Here is a 20,693-nt window from a genome sequence, read left to right on the forward strand (position 1 = left end):
TTGTAGTGATGTGTCAGTGTTGTAGTGATGTGTCAGTGTTGTAGTGATGTGTCAGTGTTGTGGTGATGTATCAGTGTTGTAGTGATGTGTCAGTGTTGTGGTGATGTGTCAGTGTTGTAGTGATGTGTCAGTGTTGTAGTGATGTGTCAGTGTTGTGGTGATGTGTCAGTGTTGTAGTGATGTGTCAGTGTTGTAGTGATGTGTCAGTGTTGTAGTGATGTGTCAGTGTTGTAGTGATGTGTCAGTGTTGTAGTGATGTGTCAGTGTTGTAGTGATGTGTCAGTGTTGTAGTGATGTGTCAGTGTTGTAGTGATGTGTCAGTGTTGTGACTATGTGTCAGTGTTGTGACTATGTGTCAGTGTTGTGACTATGTGTCAGTGTTGTGACTATGTGTCAGTGTTGTGACTATGTGTCAGTGTTGTGACTATGTGTCAGTGTTGTGACTAGTGTTGTGACTATGTGTCAGTGTTGTGACTATGTGTCAGTGTTGTGACTATGTGTCAGTGTTGTGACTATGTGTCAGTGTTGTGACTATGTGTCAGTGTTGTGACTATGTGTCAGTGTTGTGACTATGTGTCAGTGTTGTGACTATGTGTCAGTGTTGTGACTATGTGTCAGTGTTGTGACTATGATGTGAGGATGTTCCGTTGGGAATCGTAAGCCAGCATGTAGAATATTCTTCTGTTGGAGACACACCACGTAGAATGTTCTTGTGTTGGAGACACACCACGTAGAATGTTCTTGTGTTGGAGACACACCACGTAGAATGTTCTTGTGTTGGAGACACACCACGTAGAATGTTCTTGTGTTGGAGACACACCACGTAGAATGTTCTTGTGTTGGAGACACACCACGTAGAATGTTCTTGTGTTGGAGACACACCACGTAGAATGTTCTTGTGTTGGAGACACACCACGTAGAATGTTCTTGTGTTGGAGACACACCACGTACAATGTTCTTGTGTTGGAGACACACCACGTACAATGTTCTTGTGTTGGAGACACACCACGTAGAATATTCTTGTGTTGGAGACACACCACGTACAATGTTCTTGTGTTGGAGACACACCACGTAGAATGTTCTTGTGTCGGAGATACACCACGTACAATGTTCTTGTGTTGGAGACACACCACGTACAATGTTCTTGTGTCGGAGACACACCACGTACAATGTTCTTGTGTTGGAGACACACCACGTACAATGTTCTTGTGTTGGAGACACACCACGTACAATGTTCTTGTGTTTGAGACACACCACGTACAATGTTCTTGTGTTGGAGACACACCACGTACAATGTTCTTGTGTTGGAGACACACCACGTACAATGTTCTTGTGTTGGAGACACACCACGTACAATGTTCTTGTGTTGGAGACACACCACGTACAATGTTCTTGTGTTGGAGACACACCACGTACAATGTTCTTGTGTTTGAGACACACCACGTACAATGTTCTTGTGTTGGAGACACACCACGTACAATGTTCTTGTGTTGGAGACACACCACGTACAATGTTCTTGTGTTGGAGACACACCACGTACAATGTTCTTGTGTTGGAGACACACCACGTACAATGTTCTTGTGTTGGAGACACACCACGTACAATGTTCTTGTGTTGGAGACACACCACGTACAATGTTCTTGTGTTGGAGACACACCACGTACAATGTTCTTGTGTTGGAGACACACCACGTACAATGTTCTTGTGTTGGAGACACACCACGTACAATGTTCTTGTGTTGGAGACACACCACGTACAATGTTCTTGTGTTGGAGACACACCACGTACAATGTTCTTGTGTTGGAGACACACCACGTACAATGTTCTTGTGTTGGAGACACACCACGTAGAATGTTCTTGTGTTGGAGACACACCACGTACAATGTTCTTGTGTTGGAGACACACCACGTACAATGTTCTTGTATTGGAGACACACCACGTACAATGTTCTTGTGTTGGAGACACACCACGTACAATGTTCTTGTGTTGGAGACACACCACGTACAATGTTCTTGTGTTGGAGACACACCACGTAGAATGTTCTTGTGTTGGAGACACACCACGTACAATGTTCTTGTGTTGGAGACACACCACGTACAATGTTCTTGTGTTGGAGACACACCACGTACAATGTTCTTGTGTTGGAGACACACCACGTACAATGTTAACATGCCAGAGAGACTGACGAGTGCTCGTAATTACTATGTCTTTATTTACAATATATTTCATCTCAATATCTCTTCGTCTATATTACTATTTCCAAGAAACATCAAGAAATTACCATATTTACAAAAAAAAAAATCTTTTTAAAAGGCACACTCATTTTAGGAATAAATGGCTATTTTAGGCACAAGCTGGTGGTTCATCACTCATTATATATATATATATATATATATATATATATATATATATATATATATATATATATATATATATATATATATATATATATATATATATATATATATATATATATATATATATATATATATATATATATATATATATATATATATATATATATATATATATATATATATATTGTTAGCTTCGATTCTAAATATTTTTCAAAATTTGGGTTTCAAAAGTCTGCAGTCTTGTACATGTCACAGATGATCCGCTCGATGGGTATTGCACCGATGGTTCTTCTGAAGAACAGTTCTTGTATGGTTCGACTCCCCACAGCTCTGAGTGACGGCAGCAACAGCAACAGTTTACCAAACCTGTGTCACACACACATCAGAGGAATCATTAGCACCTTTGTAACTGTCTTTGTTAGTGAAGGCTGTAGTTGTTAGTTACAGGTGTAGTTGTTGGTTATGGTTGTAGTTGTTGTTGTATACATTTATATATATTTTTATACATCTTACCTGAAGGGCTGGGTTGGGTAGGCTGAGGTGATGTACTTGTTGAGGGTGAGCTGTGCCTGGTCCTGCAGTGCTGTCACTGCTCCTAGGTCCCGCAGTGCCTTCACCTCCACACCGCCACTCTCCCACACTGTAACACACACACTGTCTTACTGCCCGTAAAATCACAAACACACTTTGTATAAGCCCACACGCTGTTACAAACACTGTGTTGACTGTGTTTATCCCTTCTAAATCCTCTGCTGCAAGATAAACTAAACTAGCTCTCATATATATATATATATATATATATATATATATATATATATATATATATATATATATATATATATATATATATATATATATATATATATATATATATATATATATATATATGTCGTGCCGAATATGTAAAACTGGTCAATTAGCAAGAACTCATTTAAAATTAAGTCCTTTCTAAAATTTTCTCTTATACGTTTAAAAATATATTTTTTTCATTAATGTTAATGCAAAAATTTTTAATTTTGCTCCGAAAGAATCCTAGAAAACTTACCTAACCTTATTATAACAAAATCAATTTATTTTAACCTAACCCAACTAAATATATTTTAGATTTGTTTACAATAATTTAATACTAAACAAACACAGTGAAATATATTTTTTTCGTTAGGTTCAGAATGATTTTGGCGAAATTACTGCATACACAAATTTTCACTTGTCCTATATGGCAAGATCAGCGTTGCTATTTAAGCCAAGATCGCAAGTTCTGCCTATTCGGCACGACACACACACACACACATATATATATATATATATATATATATATATATATATATATATATATATATATATATATATATATATATATATATATATATATATATATATATAATGGATTTATCCATCCTATAACAATCCATCATAGAGCTATCTATTATGGATCTATCCATAACAATGTCCATCATTCATGAACAGAGAGATAGAGACAGAGAGAGAGACAGAGAAACAGAGAGACAGAGAGACAGACTCACCTGTCTTGAAGAGTACAATAGCCTTGAGACAGGCGTACTCAGTAGGATCGACACACATAGTCTTGAACTTGCTGAGGATGTCTTGAAAGAGCTTGATATCCTGTAGGATAGGCAGGAGTCTTTCCGAGGTCTCACCACTGAGACCACAGGAGGCCAGTAGTGGTCCAGCCTCCACGGGAAGAAGGAACTGTGCAGCTGACAGCACAAACAGCTCTCTCCAGCCTTCCTCTAACAGCAACAGCTAAAATAGAAGGTGGTTCATTATTATTATTATTATTATTATTATTATTATTATTATTATTATTATTATTATTATTATTATTATTATTATTATTATTATTCAGGTAATAACTAAGGGAATTTTCCTCGTTACCTGGAGGAGGTTATACCTGGAGAGGGTTCCGGGGGTTAACGCCCCCGCGGCCCGGTCTGTGACCAGGCTTCGTGTATATTAAAACACATGCATCATTCTCTTAACTAAGGGACTGATTACCTCATTTTTATATAGTTCTATAGTCTTCACATTATGACCTTGTATTGTGTTGATAAAGCCACTGGAGGGCGAAACGTCTACAAATGAAGACACCCAGATGTTGCACATTTATCTAATTCCTCACAACACAGTGCAGGTAGAAGAGAGTCAAGAAGCCAGACCAAGAGCTGGAGGTTGTCCTCCAGGTACACACACGTTACACACCTGGTCTCTGAAGGGAAGGGCAGTGTAGGCAGGCAGCTGTTTCGTCCAGCGGACATTCATAAAGAGGAGTCTGGCAGCTGTTTCGCACACGCTGTCTGCTGACATCACAGGCAGTGCCAGCTCGTGTGGGTACTGTGGACGTGGCACTGTTAGTCTCTATAACTTTTTCTTAACTGATACTATAATTACTCATTATGTCATTGTTATTAGTTCAGTGATCAGCTAGACATTTAATTACTATCTGGATCAAAACATTAATGGCGTGATAATCTATAACTATCATGAATAATAAATAAAAATATAATTAGAACAATTAACAATAAAAACAGTAACTGTAAATAGAAATTAGACGACTATCGATGCTTCCCGAACCACTAGCAAGACGTGAGGGATCTGATAATGGTCCGAGAACGACCGAAACGTCTTGTCTCCATTTCGAATTTTTGCCTTGGTTATAAGATATTGAGTTGGCACCCACCTTGGGTGTTGGTGCCAGGAGAGTGGTGGCTCTTGTGGTCAACATATGCATGCGGTCCAGCGTGAGTGCCGTGATTTCTGGCGGAGGTCGAACCAGTTCCAGGTGTGTGCTGCCGCCTCCCGTCGGGGCAGGATGTCGAGGTGGGAAGGAGATCTTGAGGTCGAGTGGTGGAGGCTGAGGTGGAAGGGGAAAGGGCAGTGCCAGAGCGGCACTGACAGTGACAGGTGGCATGTGAGTGACGGTGGACGGTGGGGTTCGAGAGTGGTTGGGTTCCGGCGGAGTGGGGCTTCTGGGGCGGGGCGGAGGTGAGTCAGGACTGGGATCCCTGAAGTATAGGGACATCTGACGGCGTAGAGTGGAGTTCCTTGGACCTCGCTCGTGCTGCACGGCTGTGGGGACCACGTTAATAAAGGATTACTAAAGTGTAATGAAGAGGATCCCAGAAGGGGATCGTAAATATACTGACCAATATACTGACCACAACAGGAAGCAAATATGGATAATGCCTCTGTAGCAGTAATGTATGAGACTTGCCGCATGCGGCTAGCAAGCCATCATTTTACGACGTCTGTACTATACACTAGATTTAAACTCTAGATTTCGCCGCAGTAGTGGCTAGTTTACTGTGCACCTCATATCCATCCTATGGACGGTAGTGCAAGAGTATATGGATACACAAAAGGCCTAGGAACTGTCAGACTGACAGAAGTACTTGTAACCAAGTCTAAGCCTGGCTACTACATCAGTCAGTCTGTTTGTATTGTAGTTGCTCCGTATATGTACGTTCAACTTACAGTGAGTTATACATCTACTCAGGCATCTAACTGTATTCCTATAAGATTAACACATTAAATACACCTTAACACTTTCATACGCACGGACACACTCTCACCTCTTTCAATGTTCGATCCTCAGAGTTCGTATTAAACTACGAAGATAATTGATTAATCTTGTAATAAGCTAAATCTGCTCTTAAAAATTTATATTCGTTATATATGTTAATAGTTCTGAAGATCATCTCTCCGCAGCACGTCTCGGACCAGATACAAAGTTCTCAGTTGGAAGGAAAATACCACAAGAGCAAGAACGATAGTAAGAAACACACAGAAAGTAAGATAAGTGTATGCTGATAGTAAGCTGAAGATTTTAAGAGTTATCTTCTATCTCTTGTGCTTATAAAACAAAGAAATTTTCAGCAATGCTTCCATGGTGAAATGTATTTAACAGACTTCAGTTTCACACTAATAAGAGCGGGGCAGTGCCTCTCTGAGTGGCTGTTGTCTACCACCCTTCTGGGCAGTGCCTCTCTGAGTGGCTGTTGTCTACCACCCTTCTGGGCAGTGCCTCTCTGAGTGGCTGTTGTCTACCACCCTTCTGGGCAGTGCGTCTCTGAGTGGCTGTTGTCTACCACCCTTCTGGGCAGTGCGTCTCTGAGTGGCTGTTGTCTACCACCCTTCTGGGCAGTGCCTCTCTGAGTGGCTGTTGTCTACCACCCTTCTGGGCAGTGCCTCTCTGAGTGGCTGTTGTCTACCACCCTTCTGGGCAGTGCCTCTCTGAGTTGCTGTTGTCTACCACCCTTCTGGGCAGTGCCTCTCTGAGTGGCTGTTGTCTACCACCTTACTGGGCAGTGCGTCTCTGAGTGGCTGTTGTCTACCACCCTTCTGGGCAGTGCGTCTCTGAGTGGCTGTTGTCTACCACCCTTCTGGGCAGTGCGTCTCTGAGTGGCTGTTGTCTACCACCCTTCTGGGCAGTGCGTCTCTGAGTGGCTGTTGTCTACCACCCTTCTGGGCAGTGCCTCTCTGAGTGGCTGTTGTCTACCACCCTTGTCTAGTGGCTGTTGTCACCACCCTTCTGGGCAGTGCGTCTCTGAGTGGCTGTTGTCTACCACCCTTCTGGGCAGTGCCTCTCTGAGTGGCTGTTGTCTACCACCCTTCTGGGCAGTGCCTCTCTGAGTGGCTGTTGTCTACCACCCTTCTGGGCAGTGCCTCTCTGAGTGGCTGTTGTCTACCACCCTTCTGGGCAGTGCCTCTCTGAGTGGCTGTTGTCTACCACCCTTCTGGGCAGTGCGTCTCTGAGTGGCTGTTGTCTACCACCCTTCTGGGCAGTGCGTCTCTGAGTGGCTGTTGTCTACCACCCTTCTGGGCAGTGCCTCTCTGAGTGGCTGTTGTCTACCACCCTACTGGGCAGTGCGTCTCCGAGTGGCTGTTGTCTACCACCCTTCTGGGCAGTGCCTCTCTGAGTGGCTGTTGTCTACCACCCTACTGGGCAGTGCCTCTCCGAGTGGCTGTTGTCTACCACCCTTCTGGGCAGTGCCTCTCTGAGTGGCTGTTGTCTACCACCCTACTGGGCAGTGCGTCTCTGAGTGGCTGTTGTCTACCACCCTTCTGGGCAGTGCCTCTCTGAGTGGCTGTTGTCTACCACCCTACTGGGCAGTACCTCTTTGAGTGGCTGTTGTCTACCACCCTACTGGGCAGTACCTCTTTGAGTGGCTGTTGTCTACCACCCTACTGGGCAGTACCTCTTTGAGTGGCTGCTGTCTACCACCCTACTGGGCAGTGCCTCTCTGAGTGGCTGCTGTCTACCACCCTACTGGGCAGTGCCTCTCCGAGTGGCTGCTGTCTACCACCCTACTGGGCAGTGCCTCTCTGAGTGGCTGCTGTCTACCACCCTACTGGGCAGTACCTCTCTGAGTGGCTGCTGTCTACCACCCTACTGGGCAGTGCCTCTCTGAGTGGCTGCTATCTACCAACCTACTTGGCAGTACCTCTCTGAGTGGCTGCTGTCTACCAACCTACTGGGCAGTACCTCTCTGAGTGGCTGCTGTCTACCACCCTACTGGGCAGTGCCTCTCTGAGTGGCTGCTATCTACGAACCTACTGGGCAGTACCTCTCTGAGTGGCTGCTGTCTACCAACCTACTGGGCAGTGCCTCTCTGAGTGGCTGCTATCTACCAACCTACTGGGCAGTACCTCTCTGAGTAGCTGCTGTCTACCAACCTACTGGGCAGTACCTCTCTGAGTAGCTGCTGTCTACCACCCTACTGGGCAGTGCCTCTCTGAGTGGCTGCTATCTACCAACCTACTGGGCAGTGCCTCTCTGAGTGGCTGCTGTCTACCACCCTACTGGGCAGTACCTCTCTGAGTGGCTGCTATCTACCAACCTACTGGGCAGTACCTCTCTGAGTGGCTGCTGTCTACCAACCTACTGGGCAGTACCTCTCTGAGTAGCTGCTGTCTACCAACCTACTGGGCAGTACCTCTCTGAGTGGCTGCTATCTACCAACCTACTGGGCAGTACCTCTCTGAGTGACTGCTGTCTACCAACCTACTGGGCAGTACCTCTCTGAGTAGCTGCTGTCTACCACCCTACTGGGCAGTACCTCTCTGAGTGGCTGCTGTCTACCACCCTACTACCTGGTGTGTTTGTTTCACAGTCTTATGACCGACGTGTGTGTATTTCATCCCAAGGACAGGATGGCAATACCTCCCTGGATGGCTGCTGTCTAACAGTTTACTGTCTGGTGCGTGTATCTTTCACCTAAGGGTAGGAGGCAGTACCTCCCTGGATGCCTGCTGTCTAACAGTTTACTGTCTGGTGTGTATGTGTTTCTTTCACCTCAAGGCAGGAGGCAGTACCTCCCTGGAGAAGTGCTGTCTACCAGTCAACTATTATCAAAACATGTCTCTCTGATTCGACTCACGAAGTGAAGAATCAGTACGGTGCACTTGCGAGGAGCACTCTGGGACAAATATCCCATCACGGATGCAAGACAGGAATACTGATCATCCCCTGCGGTAGCTACACCCATACAGGATGAGGGTCATAATGGTAAGGAAATTCATATCACTTCTTTAATTTCCATCGCCATTTCACTGCCCAAGTTTTATTCCCGAGAAGTGGCCTTTATCAAAAATGTGGAGGGAGGGAGGAGGGGTTAAGGGTGAGAAGAAGGATGGAGTGAGAGAAGGGGGCAATAGAATGGATGGATGGATAGGGAGAGATAGAGACAGAGCGACAGCAAGTTAGAGTCCTCGTATCCAGGAGGTTCTCTGCTCTCCTCTACACTTTGCTCTTGATACCAGAAGAACCTTGAGCAATGTCGGGTTCCCTCACTCTCAAAACTTCTGTCACTCTCACAATTTCTTTTTGTGTCTCGATATTTCTCTCACTCGCCGTTGTTTTGGGACAACTGTAGTTATCTGGTGAAGACAAGGTGTGGTTGCCAGCACGGGGGTAACTATATAGCCGGGATTCTCAACTTTTCCTCCATCATTAACACCCTCGGTTTGATTGATTTCTCCATTTACCCCCTTTCAATCAAAAAAATAATTGTCGCCATCATAAAGGGACAGAAAAACAAAGTTATAAAAAATAAATTATTCAATTATGTAATTTTTTACCCCAGGGGTTAAATTTATCCCTGGTTGAGAATCACTGCTATATAGGAACATTATGATAGTTGTACATAGCGGCAAACACTTTTTTTTCGGAATGGGACTTGGAAGGTGACAGAGGCTCTTGCGAGCATCGGTGAAGCATCGAGTGGTAACATCGGGTGGACCACCAGGTGGATCACCCGGTGAAACACTGAGTGGATCACCGGGTGGATCACGATGGTTCCTGGCTGATAATGGCTGGCAGCGTGTAACATGACCCGGCTCCAGACCCGACCACTTACCCTTGATTATTATGCTGTCACAGTGGGGCGGAGCACAAACCTTGCCTCAACAACCTTCCCTCCCTCCCTCCCTCCCTCGCTCCCTCCCCAACTCTCCCCTTATCCCCACCTCCCTCCCTCCCTTCCCCACACCCTGAGGCACCATCACCAAGGCTCTTCATGCCTACCGATCCATTTCAAAACGCTTGACAATGCTCCGCCTCGTCCGTCGCTCCCAAAAACTCGACTCCTGAAAGTGAGGCTGCCTGAGCTTTATAACCCAGTAACAGGACACAGCAACTCGACTCTTGCAACGAGGCTGATGGAAAAAGCTGCCTGAGCCTCAATGACGAGCAACAGCAACCAGGAGCAGCGTAATTACAGGGAGGGCAGGAAAGAAACGACAGTGGGAGGTGCTGCTCTCTTAACGGTCGCCCGGCGGGGGTCACTGGGAAGTTTGGAAGAAGAGTCGGGGGTATAAGAGACTTTACCATCACAAAGTGAGAGAGCAGCGTCGCCTGTGAACCATTCACGGACACACAAGATGGACTGACTGTAGATTTCTAACCTTCTGAAAAGCATTTTCCGTTTCCCCCCATCACTAACTGACCAATGCGCAAAATAATCAATAACTTACAGACGGTAGTCACGATTAGTGAGGCGTCAGGATGGATAGAAGGAACAAGTTTATTCTAAAAGATTCACTTATTGGAATAAACTCCTGCATCTCAATATTTCCTACTGACGTAAAATTCGCGAAGCAAATAAGAATCTTCGTGATCCAAGAAGACATAGGAACGAATTTCTTTAATGTAAGAGTAATGAACAAGGAGAGGAAAAAGAAGAAAGAAGAGGAAGGGGAAGGGGAGGACTAGGAAGAGGAAGAAGAGGTCACAATATTGATGGAGAGTAGCGTCACGTGCTGGTGGTTGAAGGGGCTGCTGAACCAACACTCACTACCCCAGGAGTCCAGTTCACCCCCACTCTCTCTCTGCTCCCACGGGAGACTCACCCACTCATGCTAATCACTCGTCCCATCACACCATCACTCACCACACCATCACTCACCACACAACCACTTAACCATCACTCACCATGCATCACACTGCCTCCACGATGACCAAACGAAAAATTAATTTATCTAGATCTCTAGGGACAAGGGTCTCTAAAGATCAGGACCTCATTGACTCCAAAAAACATAAGTGGCCATGAAGATCTCGCGCGCGCACACACACACACACACACACACACACACACACACACACACACACACACACGAAGATGCACAGATCACATTCTCAAGAGAGGTAAAAATAATGTTTGTTTACGACTGGTAGACCTGACAAAGTTGAGGTGTTGGGGAGATACTGACCATCCTTGTTCATGCCAGCTTGTAGACACTTGGAGAGTCTACAAGCTCGACACTGATTACGGTGAGTCTTGTCTACCAGACACCCGCCCTCTCCCTTGCTCTTGCACACATACTGCCTCTGTCGACGAATTGACCTCTGTGGGGAAGATTATTAATAATTATTATTATTGTTATTGTTATCATTATTATTATTAGTAGTAGTAGTAGTAGTAGTAGTAGTAGTGGTAGTAGTAGTAGTAGTAGTAGTAAAAGTAGTAGCAGTGGTAGTATCATTAATTATTAATATAATTTATGTGAAGTTCAAAGCTCCGCGTTACTTATCGTTCAGCCTAGACTTAGAGACGAGACATTTCGATGACATTTCGGCCCATCAGGTCACAACTGAGGTTTGACAACGATGTAGGAAGGACCGAAACATCATCTAGCATTTCTTGTCCCAGTTGTCGATTTATTGATGTGTTCCAGCTATTAATGTGACTTTTATTCTTCATGGTTGAGGTTCGATCCCCCGTCTGCTAGTCGCGGTTCAGTCTCTTATCAGTGAGGTTGGACCTTTTTACCCCTGACCTGTGTTGGGGAGATCTGTGTTGGAGAGACTAGTGTTTGGAAAGACTTGTGTTACGGGAACCTGTGTTGGAGAGACCAATGTTTGGCAGGACTTGTGTTAGGAGGACCTGTGTTGGAGAGACCAATGTTTGGCAGGACTTGTGTTAGGGGGACCTGTGTTGGAGAGACTAGTGTTTGGAAAGACTTGTGTTACGGGAATCTGTGTTGGAGAGATCAATGTTTGGCAGGACTTGTGTTAGGAGGACCTGTGTTGGAGAGACCAGTGTTTGGCAAGACTTGTCTTAGGGGAACCTGTGTTAGAGAGACCAGTGTTCGGAAAGACGTGTTAGCGGTACCTGTGATGGGGAGAACAAGAAGGCTGATGTACCTTTGGAAAAAAAAATAAATGTACACAAATAGCTAACGTGCCATGGAGAAAATAGTAAGGACGTGCCCAGATGGCTGACGTGCCTTGAAGAAGCAGTAAGGACGTGAACAAATGGCTGATGTGTCTTGAAAGACGCAGGAAATAGATGCCAAGATGCGTAGCTTACCTTGAAGAATCCAGCGCAGCCATCGCAAGCGAAGATCCCATAATGCTTCCCAGACGAGTGATCTTGACACACCTTGCAAGGAATGTCGTACAAGATGCGGCCTGCGTGCGAAACATCTACTTAAGAAGTTGTTCAGTGATGGAATGTTCAAAATGAGCTTATTAAATAAGAACACAAAATACGAACGCAAACATATACTCGCGCCGGGACTCAAGAAACTGCGGGTTCGCACAGACTTGCATCTGCATTACTGTACGTTCTCACGTGCATTACTGAACGTTCTTGCGTGCGTTACTATACGTTCTCAGTAAGGAGAGTTTGTGAAGAGCTAACTTTTAATCGTTACAAAGGCAAAGACTTCACTGAGAGTTTCCAGTAACCTTTGTTAATGAGAATCACAGATACAATCTATTGCAGTGTACATACACCGAGGGGTGTGTATTTCTCAGTGTATAAACACACACAGGTGTGTACCTCTCAAAGCATGTACTCCAAAAGGCGTACAACTCCCGGTGTACATAACACTAAGTACTTACATTAACTTGCACACTATAATTGAGTGTGAGTGTACAAGTGGGATGGAGAGGCTCTTAACTTACTAACTACCCTCCCTCTATCTGTTGCTTATTTGATAGTCCACACAGCCTCCCTCCTTCTAGCTACGCGGTCCATACATATTAACGCCCTCCTGATAGTTTCCTGCCGCGTAATTGCTAAACGGAAGGAACGTAACCTAATTGGTTTTCCCACGTTATGTAACGAGGTAAAGAAGAATTGTAATTAGTGCGACCCTCACCCAGGGGGAGGCGGAGGGGGAGAGGAGTGTTTTGAGGCTGGTGAAGGGCTCTTGATGCAAGGAACTGGAGTTACCCAAGGCATTCCTCGGATCAAACAGGATTGCTGCTAATTTGGAATCGGCGGTGGCTTTTGAAGGTGTCAATGCTTCTCTCTGTGCGAGAAATTTATGAAGTCGCAATGTGATAAAGCTTTGCACAGAAAACGTGACTTGATAAAGCTTTACAGAGCAAAAACATAACTTGATAAAGCTCTACAACCACATATAGGTGAGTACACAGAGCGAAACGTAGCTTAATAAATAGGGAAATATGGAGCGAAAAGTTGCCCTAGTAAAAGCTTGTTCTCCAAAATCCAGCTTCTCCCTACCCACCTCATTCACGAGGTGGGTAGTGAAGGAAACACGTACGGTTTAAGCGCTTCCCATGTGAACACAACCATGATTCAAGCCCGTGACCTGTGACGGCTGCGCTTAATAACCACTGAACACTTCACACTTAACACCCGCTGATCTCCCAACCTCATTACCGGTCTGGGAGGCAACAAGGGGATGCTACATGAGGTGGAAATACCTCCTCCTCCCCCCCCCCTTCATCAACAGGTACTTCCGGCAGGTACACACACACCCATGGAGGTCTCTTCCGGTCACGTGAGAGGGGAGAGAAGAGAGGGGAAGCAACCGGCGCCATGAGAAGGCTGTACCCTTTCCCGCTGCCAGCCTGACGGGCTTTAGCGAGTGTGTATAATCTAGGTGAGTCTAGGCTCTCGTGTTGACGCCCCTGGAGTTATTCTTCCCTTTGTTGGATCGTAGCGGGTTGCCTGCCATACCCCTGAAGCTGTCTCACCCATACGGGTGTAGCGGTTCCTATAATAATAATAATAATAATAATAATAATAATAATAATAATAATAATAATAATAATAATAATAATAATAATTGAGAATTAATAGTAATAATAATTGATAATAATAATAACGATAATAGAGTGACTGCAGCAATTCACAACTCAGCCAGAGAGGGGCGAAACGTCGTTCAGTCTGCGCCGGGTAATAAAGGAACATTCACTCAGAGCAGATTGAAACTTTATTAGTACGACGTTTTGCCCCCGGCAGCGAAACTTTGTGTTAATGAAGTCTTATTCTCTGTGTTTATTTCGCCCTTATTGTCTAAGTGTCGAAACCTCGACAATATCTAATTATTATTATTATTATTATTATTATTATTATTATTATTATTATTATTATTATTATTATTATTATTATTATTATTACATCCCCGTTCAGCAACGGAGGTAAAGGGCCACACGTGGCCCATATAAAGAGCCACACATGGTCCATGTAAAGGGCCACACGTGGCCCAGGTAAGGGGCCACGTGTGGCCCAGGTGTTAGGGGTCACGTGACTCGCCTAATTAATTACCTGGTAAATGATGATGACAGGAGAGTGAGACTGGTGATGATGATGATTATAATGATGAAAAGTAACCTCCCTGGAAGGCTATTATTATTATTATTATTATTATTATTAGTAGTAGTAGTAGTAGTAGTAGTAGTAGTAGTAGTAGTAGTAGTAGTAGTAGTAGTAGTAGTAGTAGTAGTAGTAGTAATAGTAGTAATATTCGTTTTTATTATTATTATTATTATTATTATTATTATTATTATTATTATTATTATTATTATTATTATTATTAGTTTGTTTATGTATAGTTGTATATTCATGTGTGGGTATGTGTAAGGTTGTGTGTGTGTGTGTGTGTGTGTGTGTGTGTGTGTGTGTGTGTGTGTGTGTGTGTGTACATGCATGCCTGTTGTGCGTTCGTTATTGTGCACATGTACATTTGTGAATGCGTGTGCGCATTGCTGAGTGCGCGTGCACATGTTATCATGTCTCCACGAATTATTGTACCTCTGTTCATTGTTCCATGTTCTCCACGAGTTATTGTACCATTGTTCATTGTTCCATATTAACATGAATGGTCGTGGTCAGGTATAATTCAAGAGTGAATCATAAAGTTTGTTCCATGTTCTCCACGAGTTATTGTACCATTGTTCATTGTTCCATATTAACATGAATGGTCGTGGTCAGGTATAATTCAAGAGTGAATCATAAAGTTTGTTCCATGTTCTCCACGAGTTATTGTACCATTGTTCATTGTTCCATATTAACATGAATGGTCGTGACCAGGTATAATTCAAGAGTGAATCATAAAGTTTGTTCCATGTTCTCCACGAGTTATTGTACCATTGTTCATTGTTCCATATTAACATGAATGGTCGTGGTCAGGTATAATTCAAGAGTGGATCATAAAGTTTGTTCCATGTTCTCCACGAGTTATTGTACCATTGTTCATTGTTCCATATTAACATGAATGGTCGTGGTCAGGTATAATTCAAGAGTGGATCATAAAGTTTGTTCCATGTTCTCCACGAGTTATTGTACCATTGTTCATTGTTCCATATTAACATGAATGGTCGTGGTCAGGTATAATTCAAGAGTGAATCATAAAGTTTGTTCCATGTTCTCCACGAGTTATTGTACCATTGTTCATTGTTCCATATTAACATGAATGGTCGTGGTCAGGTATAATTCAAGAGTGGATCATAAAGTTTGTTCCATGTTCTCCACGAGTTATTGTACCATTGTTCATTGTTCCATATTAACATGAATGGTCGTGGTCAGGTATAATTCAAGAGTGGATCATAAAGTTTGCTCCATGTTCTCCACGAGTTATTGTACCATTGTTCATTGTTCCATATTAACATGAATGGTCGTGGTCAGGTATAATTCAAGAGTGGATCATAAAGTTTGTTCCATGTTCTCCACGAGTTATTGTACCATTGTTCATTGTTCCATATTAACATGAATGGTCGTGGTCAGGTATAATTCAAGAGTGGATCATAAAGTTTGTTCCATGTTCTCCACGAGTTATTGTACCATTGTTCATTGTTCCATATTATATTAACATGAATGGTCGTGGTCAGGTATAATTCAAGAGTGGATCATAAAGTTTGTTCCATGTTCTCCACGAGTTATTGTACCATTGTTCATTGTTCCATATTAACATGAATGGTCGTGGTCAGGTATAATTCAAGAGTGGATCATAAAGTTTGTTCCATGTTCTCCACGAGTTATTGTACCATTGTTCATTGTTCCATATTAACATGAATGGTCGTGGTCAGGTATAATTCAAGAGTGGATCATAAAGTTTGTTCCATGTTCTCCACGAGTTATTGTACCATTGTTCATTGTTCCATATTAACATGAATGGTCGTGGTCAGGTATAATACAAGAGTGGATCATAAAGTTTATACAGTTCTGGGAACCATTACTCTCACACTGCTCTCTATCATAACATTCTTCCTCCGAACATCTTGTGGTGAGGCTGATGATCTCTTATCTGTGAGCACAGATAGGAAGTGTGTGTGTCTGGTGCTTTGCAGACGGAGGATCAAGCCTACACCACGTCTTGCGCTGAATGATCCGAATGGGTTTAGCGCTAAGCATGAATTAAATAAACAATGACCCTCATGTTATCTTGATATATATATATATATATATATATATATATATATATATATATATATATATATATATATATATATATATATATATATATATATATGTCGTGTCGAATAAGCAGAACTTTCGATCTTGGCTTAAATAGCAACGTTCATCTTGCCATATAGGACAAGTGAAAATTTGTGTATGCAATAATTTGGCCAAAATCATTCTGAACCTAACGAAAAAAATATATTTGATTGTGTTTGTTTAGTATTAAATTACTGTAAACGTATTTAAAATATATTTAGTTGGGTTAGGCTAAAATAAATTGCACTTGTTATAATAAGGTTAGGTAAGTTTTCTAAGATTCTTTTGGTGCAAAATTAAAAAATTTTACATTAACATTAATGAAAAAAATATATCTTCAAACGTATAAGAGAAAATTTTGCAAAGGACTTAATTTTAAATGAGTTCTTGCTAATTGACCAGTTTTACATATTCTGCACGACATATATATATATATATATATATATATATATATATATATATATATATATATATATATATATATATATATATATATATATATATATATATATATGTATGTATGTATATGTGTGTGTGTGTGTGTGTGTGTGAAGACAAATATTGGCAACACTGCTTGGTATTTATCGGTATTATAAGAAAGTAGTAATACTGCCTGAGTGAAGAAGATGGAAGTGACTTATACTTAGTGGTAGATGGAAGTGACTTATACTTAGTGGTAGATGGAAGTGACTTATACTTAGTGGTAGATGGAAGTGACTTATACTTAGTGGTAGATGGAAGTGACTTACACTTAGTGGTAGATGGAAGTGACTTATACTTAGTGGTAGATGGAAGTGACTTACACTTAGTGGTAGATGGAAGTGACTTATACTTAGTGGTAGATGGAAGTGACTTATACTTAGTGGTAGATGGAAGCGACTTACACTTAGTGGTAGATGGAAGTGACTTATACTTAGTGGTAGATGGAGTGACTTATACTTAGTGGTAGATGGAAGTGACTTATACTTAGTGGTAGATGGAAGTGACTTACACTTAGTGGTAGATGGGGCCCGGCTTGGAAGACGGTGGTCAATCTTGCCCACCTCTGTCATAGCCTTGGTCAGCATCAGCAAGTCTCAGAGTCTCTTTTCAGAATCTTGAAGATTTCCTTTCATCAGGCGAAGGATTTTACGAGTCCGAAATAGATGTGATAACAGCCTTATAGGGAAAATTTAAAATTTTCTCTTATAATTTCCTTAAAATCTTTCTATCGACCTACCCGAGACTGTGCGTGTCCACACATGCACATACACGACGAACTCGTCTACCCAAAAAAAAAATATATATATATATATATCAGTTTTTACTGCTTTGAGTATATATACACTTCACTAGAATTTCATCACAGTGTGGATGATGTAACACAACACAGTAAACTACACGAGGGTAATGAGGAGGTCACCACCAGACCAGAGCATTAAAAACATATCATTCTTACTCCCTGTCAACTTGACAAAGGTTGCCAGATAATGGGAGGAGGTGTAGTGAAGCTGTGATTGGTGAAGCCTCCAGCGACCCATCCTACGTACGTTCAGAGGCACCTGAATGGTCGGCAGAGATCTGAGCTCCACCCATGGTAACTGGTCTCCGCCCCATGTTTGACCAGACTCTGGTCTGACTCTGGGATTGGCTCCCACCACACTTCCCACTCACCACTCCACACACAACACTGCTATATACCCAACTGTTAGTATTTGCATATCTATGTTATGGGCGGGCAGTGCGCGCGCAACTCCTAACCAAAATGTCTTATATACTCATAATAAGTTTATTCAGATACAGGTACAAATATATACTTACATAAATTATTACACATAGCAGCATATGTGTAGATTACCCCCCTTCCCCCTCCCCCCTTCCCCCTCCCCCCCCGGTAACCCAAAAGAGTCAAAGTGATTTATTTCCACTGAGGTCGTTGTGATATTATTATTATTATTATTATTATTATTATTATTATTATTATTATTATTATTATTATTATTATTATTATTAGGACATCATAGTCACACCTGAAGTATAAATAAGCCACGGTGTTGTTGCAACCACGGTGTTGTTGCAACCACGGTGTTGTTGCAGCCACGGTGTTGTTGCAGCCACGGTGTTGTTGCAGCCACGGTGTTGTTGCAGTCACGGTGTTGTTGCAGCCACGGTGTTGTTGCAGCCACGGTGTTGTTGCAGCCACGGTGTTGTTGCAGCCACGGTGTTGTTGCAGCCACTGTGTTGTTGCAACCACGATGTTGTTGCAGCCACGGTGTTGTTGCAACCACGGTGTTGTTGCAACCACGGTGTTGTTGCATCTACGATGTTGTTGCAACCACGGTGTTGTTGCAACTACGATGTTGTTGCAACCACGGTGTTGTTGCAACTACGATGTTGTTGCAACCACGGTGTTGTTGCAACTACGATGTTGTTACAACCACGGTGTTGTTGCAACTACGATGTTGTTACAACCACGGTGTTGTTGCAACTACGATGTTGTTGCAACCACGGTGTTGTTGCAACTACGATGTTGCTACAACCACGGTGTTGTTGCAACTACGTTGTTGTTACAACCACGGTGTTGTTGCAACTACGATGTTGTTGCAACCACGGTGTTGTTGCAACTACGATGTTGTTACAACCACGGTGTTGTTGCAACTACGATGTTGTTGCAACCACGGTGTTGTTGCAACTACGATGTTGTTACAACCACGGTGTTGTTGCAGCCACGGTGTTGTTGCAACCACGGTGTTGTTGCAACTACGATGTTGTTACAACCACGGTGTTGTTGCAACTACGATGTTGTTACAACCACGGTGTTGTTGCAACTACGATGTTTTTGCAACCACGGTGTTGTTGCAACTACGATGTTGTTACAACCACGGTGTTGTTGCAACTACGATGTTGTTACAACCACGGTGTTGTTGCAACTACGATGTTGTTGCAACCACGGTGTTGTTGCAACTACGATGTTGTTACAACCACGGTGTTGTTGCAGCCACGGTGTTGTTGCAACCACGGTGTTGTTGCAACTACGATGTTGTTACAACCACGGTGTTGTTGCAACTACGATGTTGTTACAACCACGGTGTTGTTGCAACTACGATGTTGTTGCAACCACGGTGTTGTTGCAACTACGATGTTGTTACAACCACGGTGTTGTTGCAACTACGATGTTGTTACAACCACGGTGTTGTTGCAACTACGATGTTGTTGCAACCACGGTGTTGTTGCAACTACGATGTTGTTACAACCACGGTGTTGTTGCAGCCACGGTGTTGTTGCAACCACGGTGTTGTTGCAACTACGATGTTGTTGCAACCACGGTGTTGTTGCAACTACGATGTTGTTACAACCACGGTGTTGTTGCAACTACGATGTTGTTGCAACCACGGTGTTGTTGCAGCCACGGTGTTGTTGCAACCACGGTGTTGTTGCAACCACGGTGTTGTTGCAGCCACGGTGTTGTTGCAACTACGATGTTGTTGCAACCACGGTGTTGTTGCAGCCACGGTGTTGCTGCAACCACGGTGTTGTTGCAGCCACGGTGTTGTTGCAACCACGGTGTTGCTGCAACCACGGTGTTGTTGCAACCACGATGTTGTTGCAACTACGGTGTTGTTGCAGCCACGATGTTGTTGCAGTCACGGTGTTGTTGCAGTCACGGTGTTGTTACAGCCATGGTGTTGTTGCAACCACGATGTTGTTGCAACCACGGTGTTGTTGCAGTCACGGTGTTGTTGCAGTCACGGTGTTGTTACAGCCACGGTGTTGTTGCAGTCACGGTGTTGTTACAACCACGGTGTTGTTGCAACCACGATGTTGTTGCAACCACGGTGTTGTTGCAGTCACGGTGTTGTTGCAGTCACGGTGTTGTTGCAGTCGCGGTGTTGTTGCAGTCACGGTGTTGTTGCATCCACGGTCTACCTACCTGGAGTCTACCTGGAGGGTATTCCGGGGATCAACGCCTCCGCGGACCGGTCCATGAACAGGCCTCCCGGTGGATCAGAGCCTGATCAACCAGGCTGTAACTGCTGGCAGCATGTAGTGCAACGTACGAACCACAGCCCGGCTGATCCGGCACCGACTTTAAGTATCTGTCCAGCTTCCTCTTGAAGGCAGCCAAGGGGCCTATTGATAATCCTCC

The 20,693-nt window shown here is 43.4% G+C and overlaps 1 protein-coding gene across 1 annotated transcript; it reads right to left on the bottom strand.

Annotated features, from left to right (window-relative positions):
* Positions 1-2,555: 2,555 nt before the first annotated feature.
* LOC128687515 (nuclear receptor subfamily 2 group E member 1-like) lies at positions 2,556-17,824 on the bottom strand. The gene is made up of 8 exons (XM_053774978.2): positions 17,559-17,824; positions 12,185-12,285; positions 11,085-11,220; positions 5,056-5,444; positions 4,578-4,709; positions 3,881-4,121; positions 2,871-2,997; positions 2,556-2,723 (listed from the first exon to the last, which is right to left on the bottom strand). Exons 1-8 carry the CDS (start codon positions 17,632-17,634, stop codon positions 2,582-2,584), a joined length of 1,344 nt encoding a protein of 447 aa, XP_053630953.1. The 5' UTR covers positions 17,635-17,824; the 3' UTR covers positions 2,556-2,581.
* Positions 17,825-20,693: the final 2,869 nt, after the last annotated feature.

This window comes from Cherax quadricarinatus, chromosome 11 (assembly GCF_038502225.1).
Source record: "Cherax quadricarinatus isolate ZL_2023a chromosome 11, ASM3850222v1, whole genome shotgun sequence".
Lineage (NCBI taxonomy): Eukaryota > Metazoa > Arthropoda > Malacostraca > Decapoda > Parastacidae > Cherax > Cherax quadricarinatus.

Coding starts and splice junctions, on each gene's coding strand:
- LOC128687515 (XM_053774978.2), bottom strand. CDS start 17,634: ATGCTGACCAAGGCTATGACAGAGGTGGGCAAGATTGACCACCGTCTT. Junction 12,286..17,558: donor GGCCCCATCTACCACTAAGT/GTAAGTCACTTC, acceptor TTTCGCACGCAG/GCCGCATCTTGTACGACATT. Junction 2,724..2,870: donor TACCCAACCCAGCCCTTCAG/GTAAGATGTATA, acceptor TGTGTGACACAG/GTTTGGTAAACTGTTGCTGT.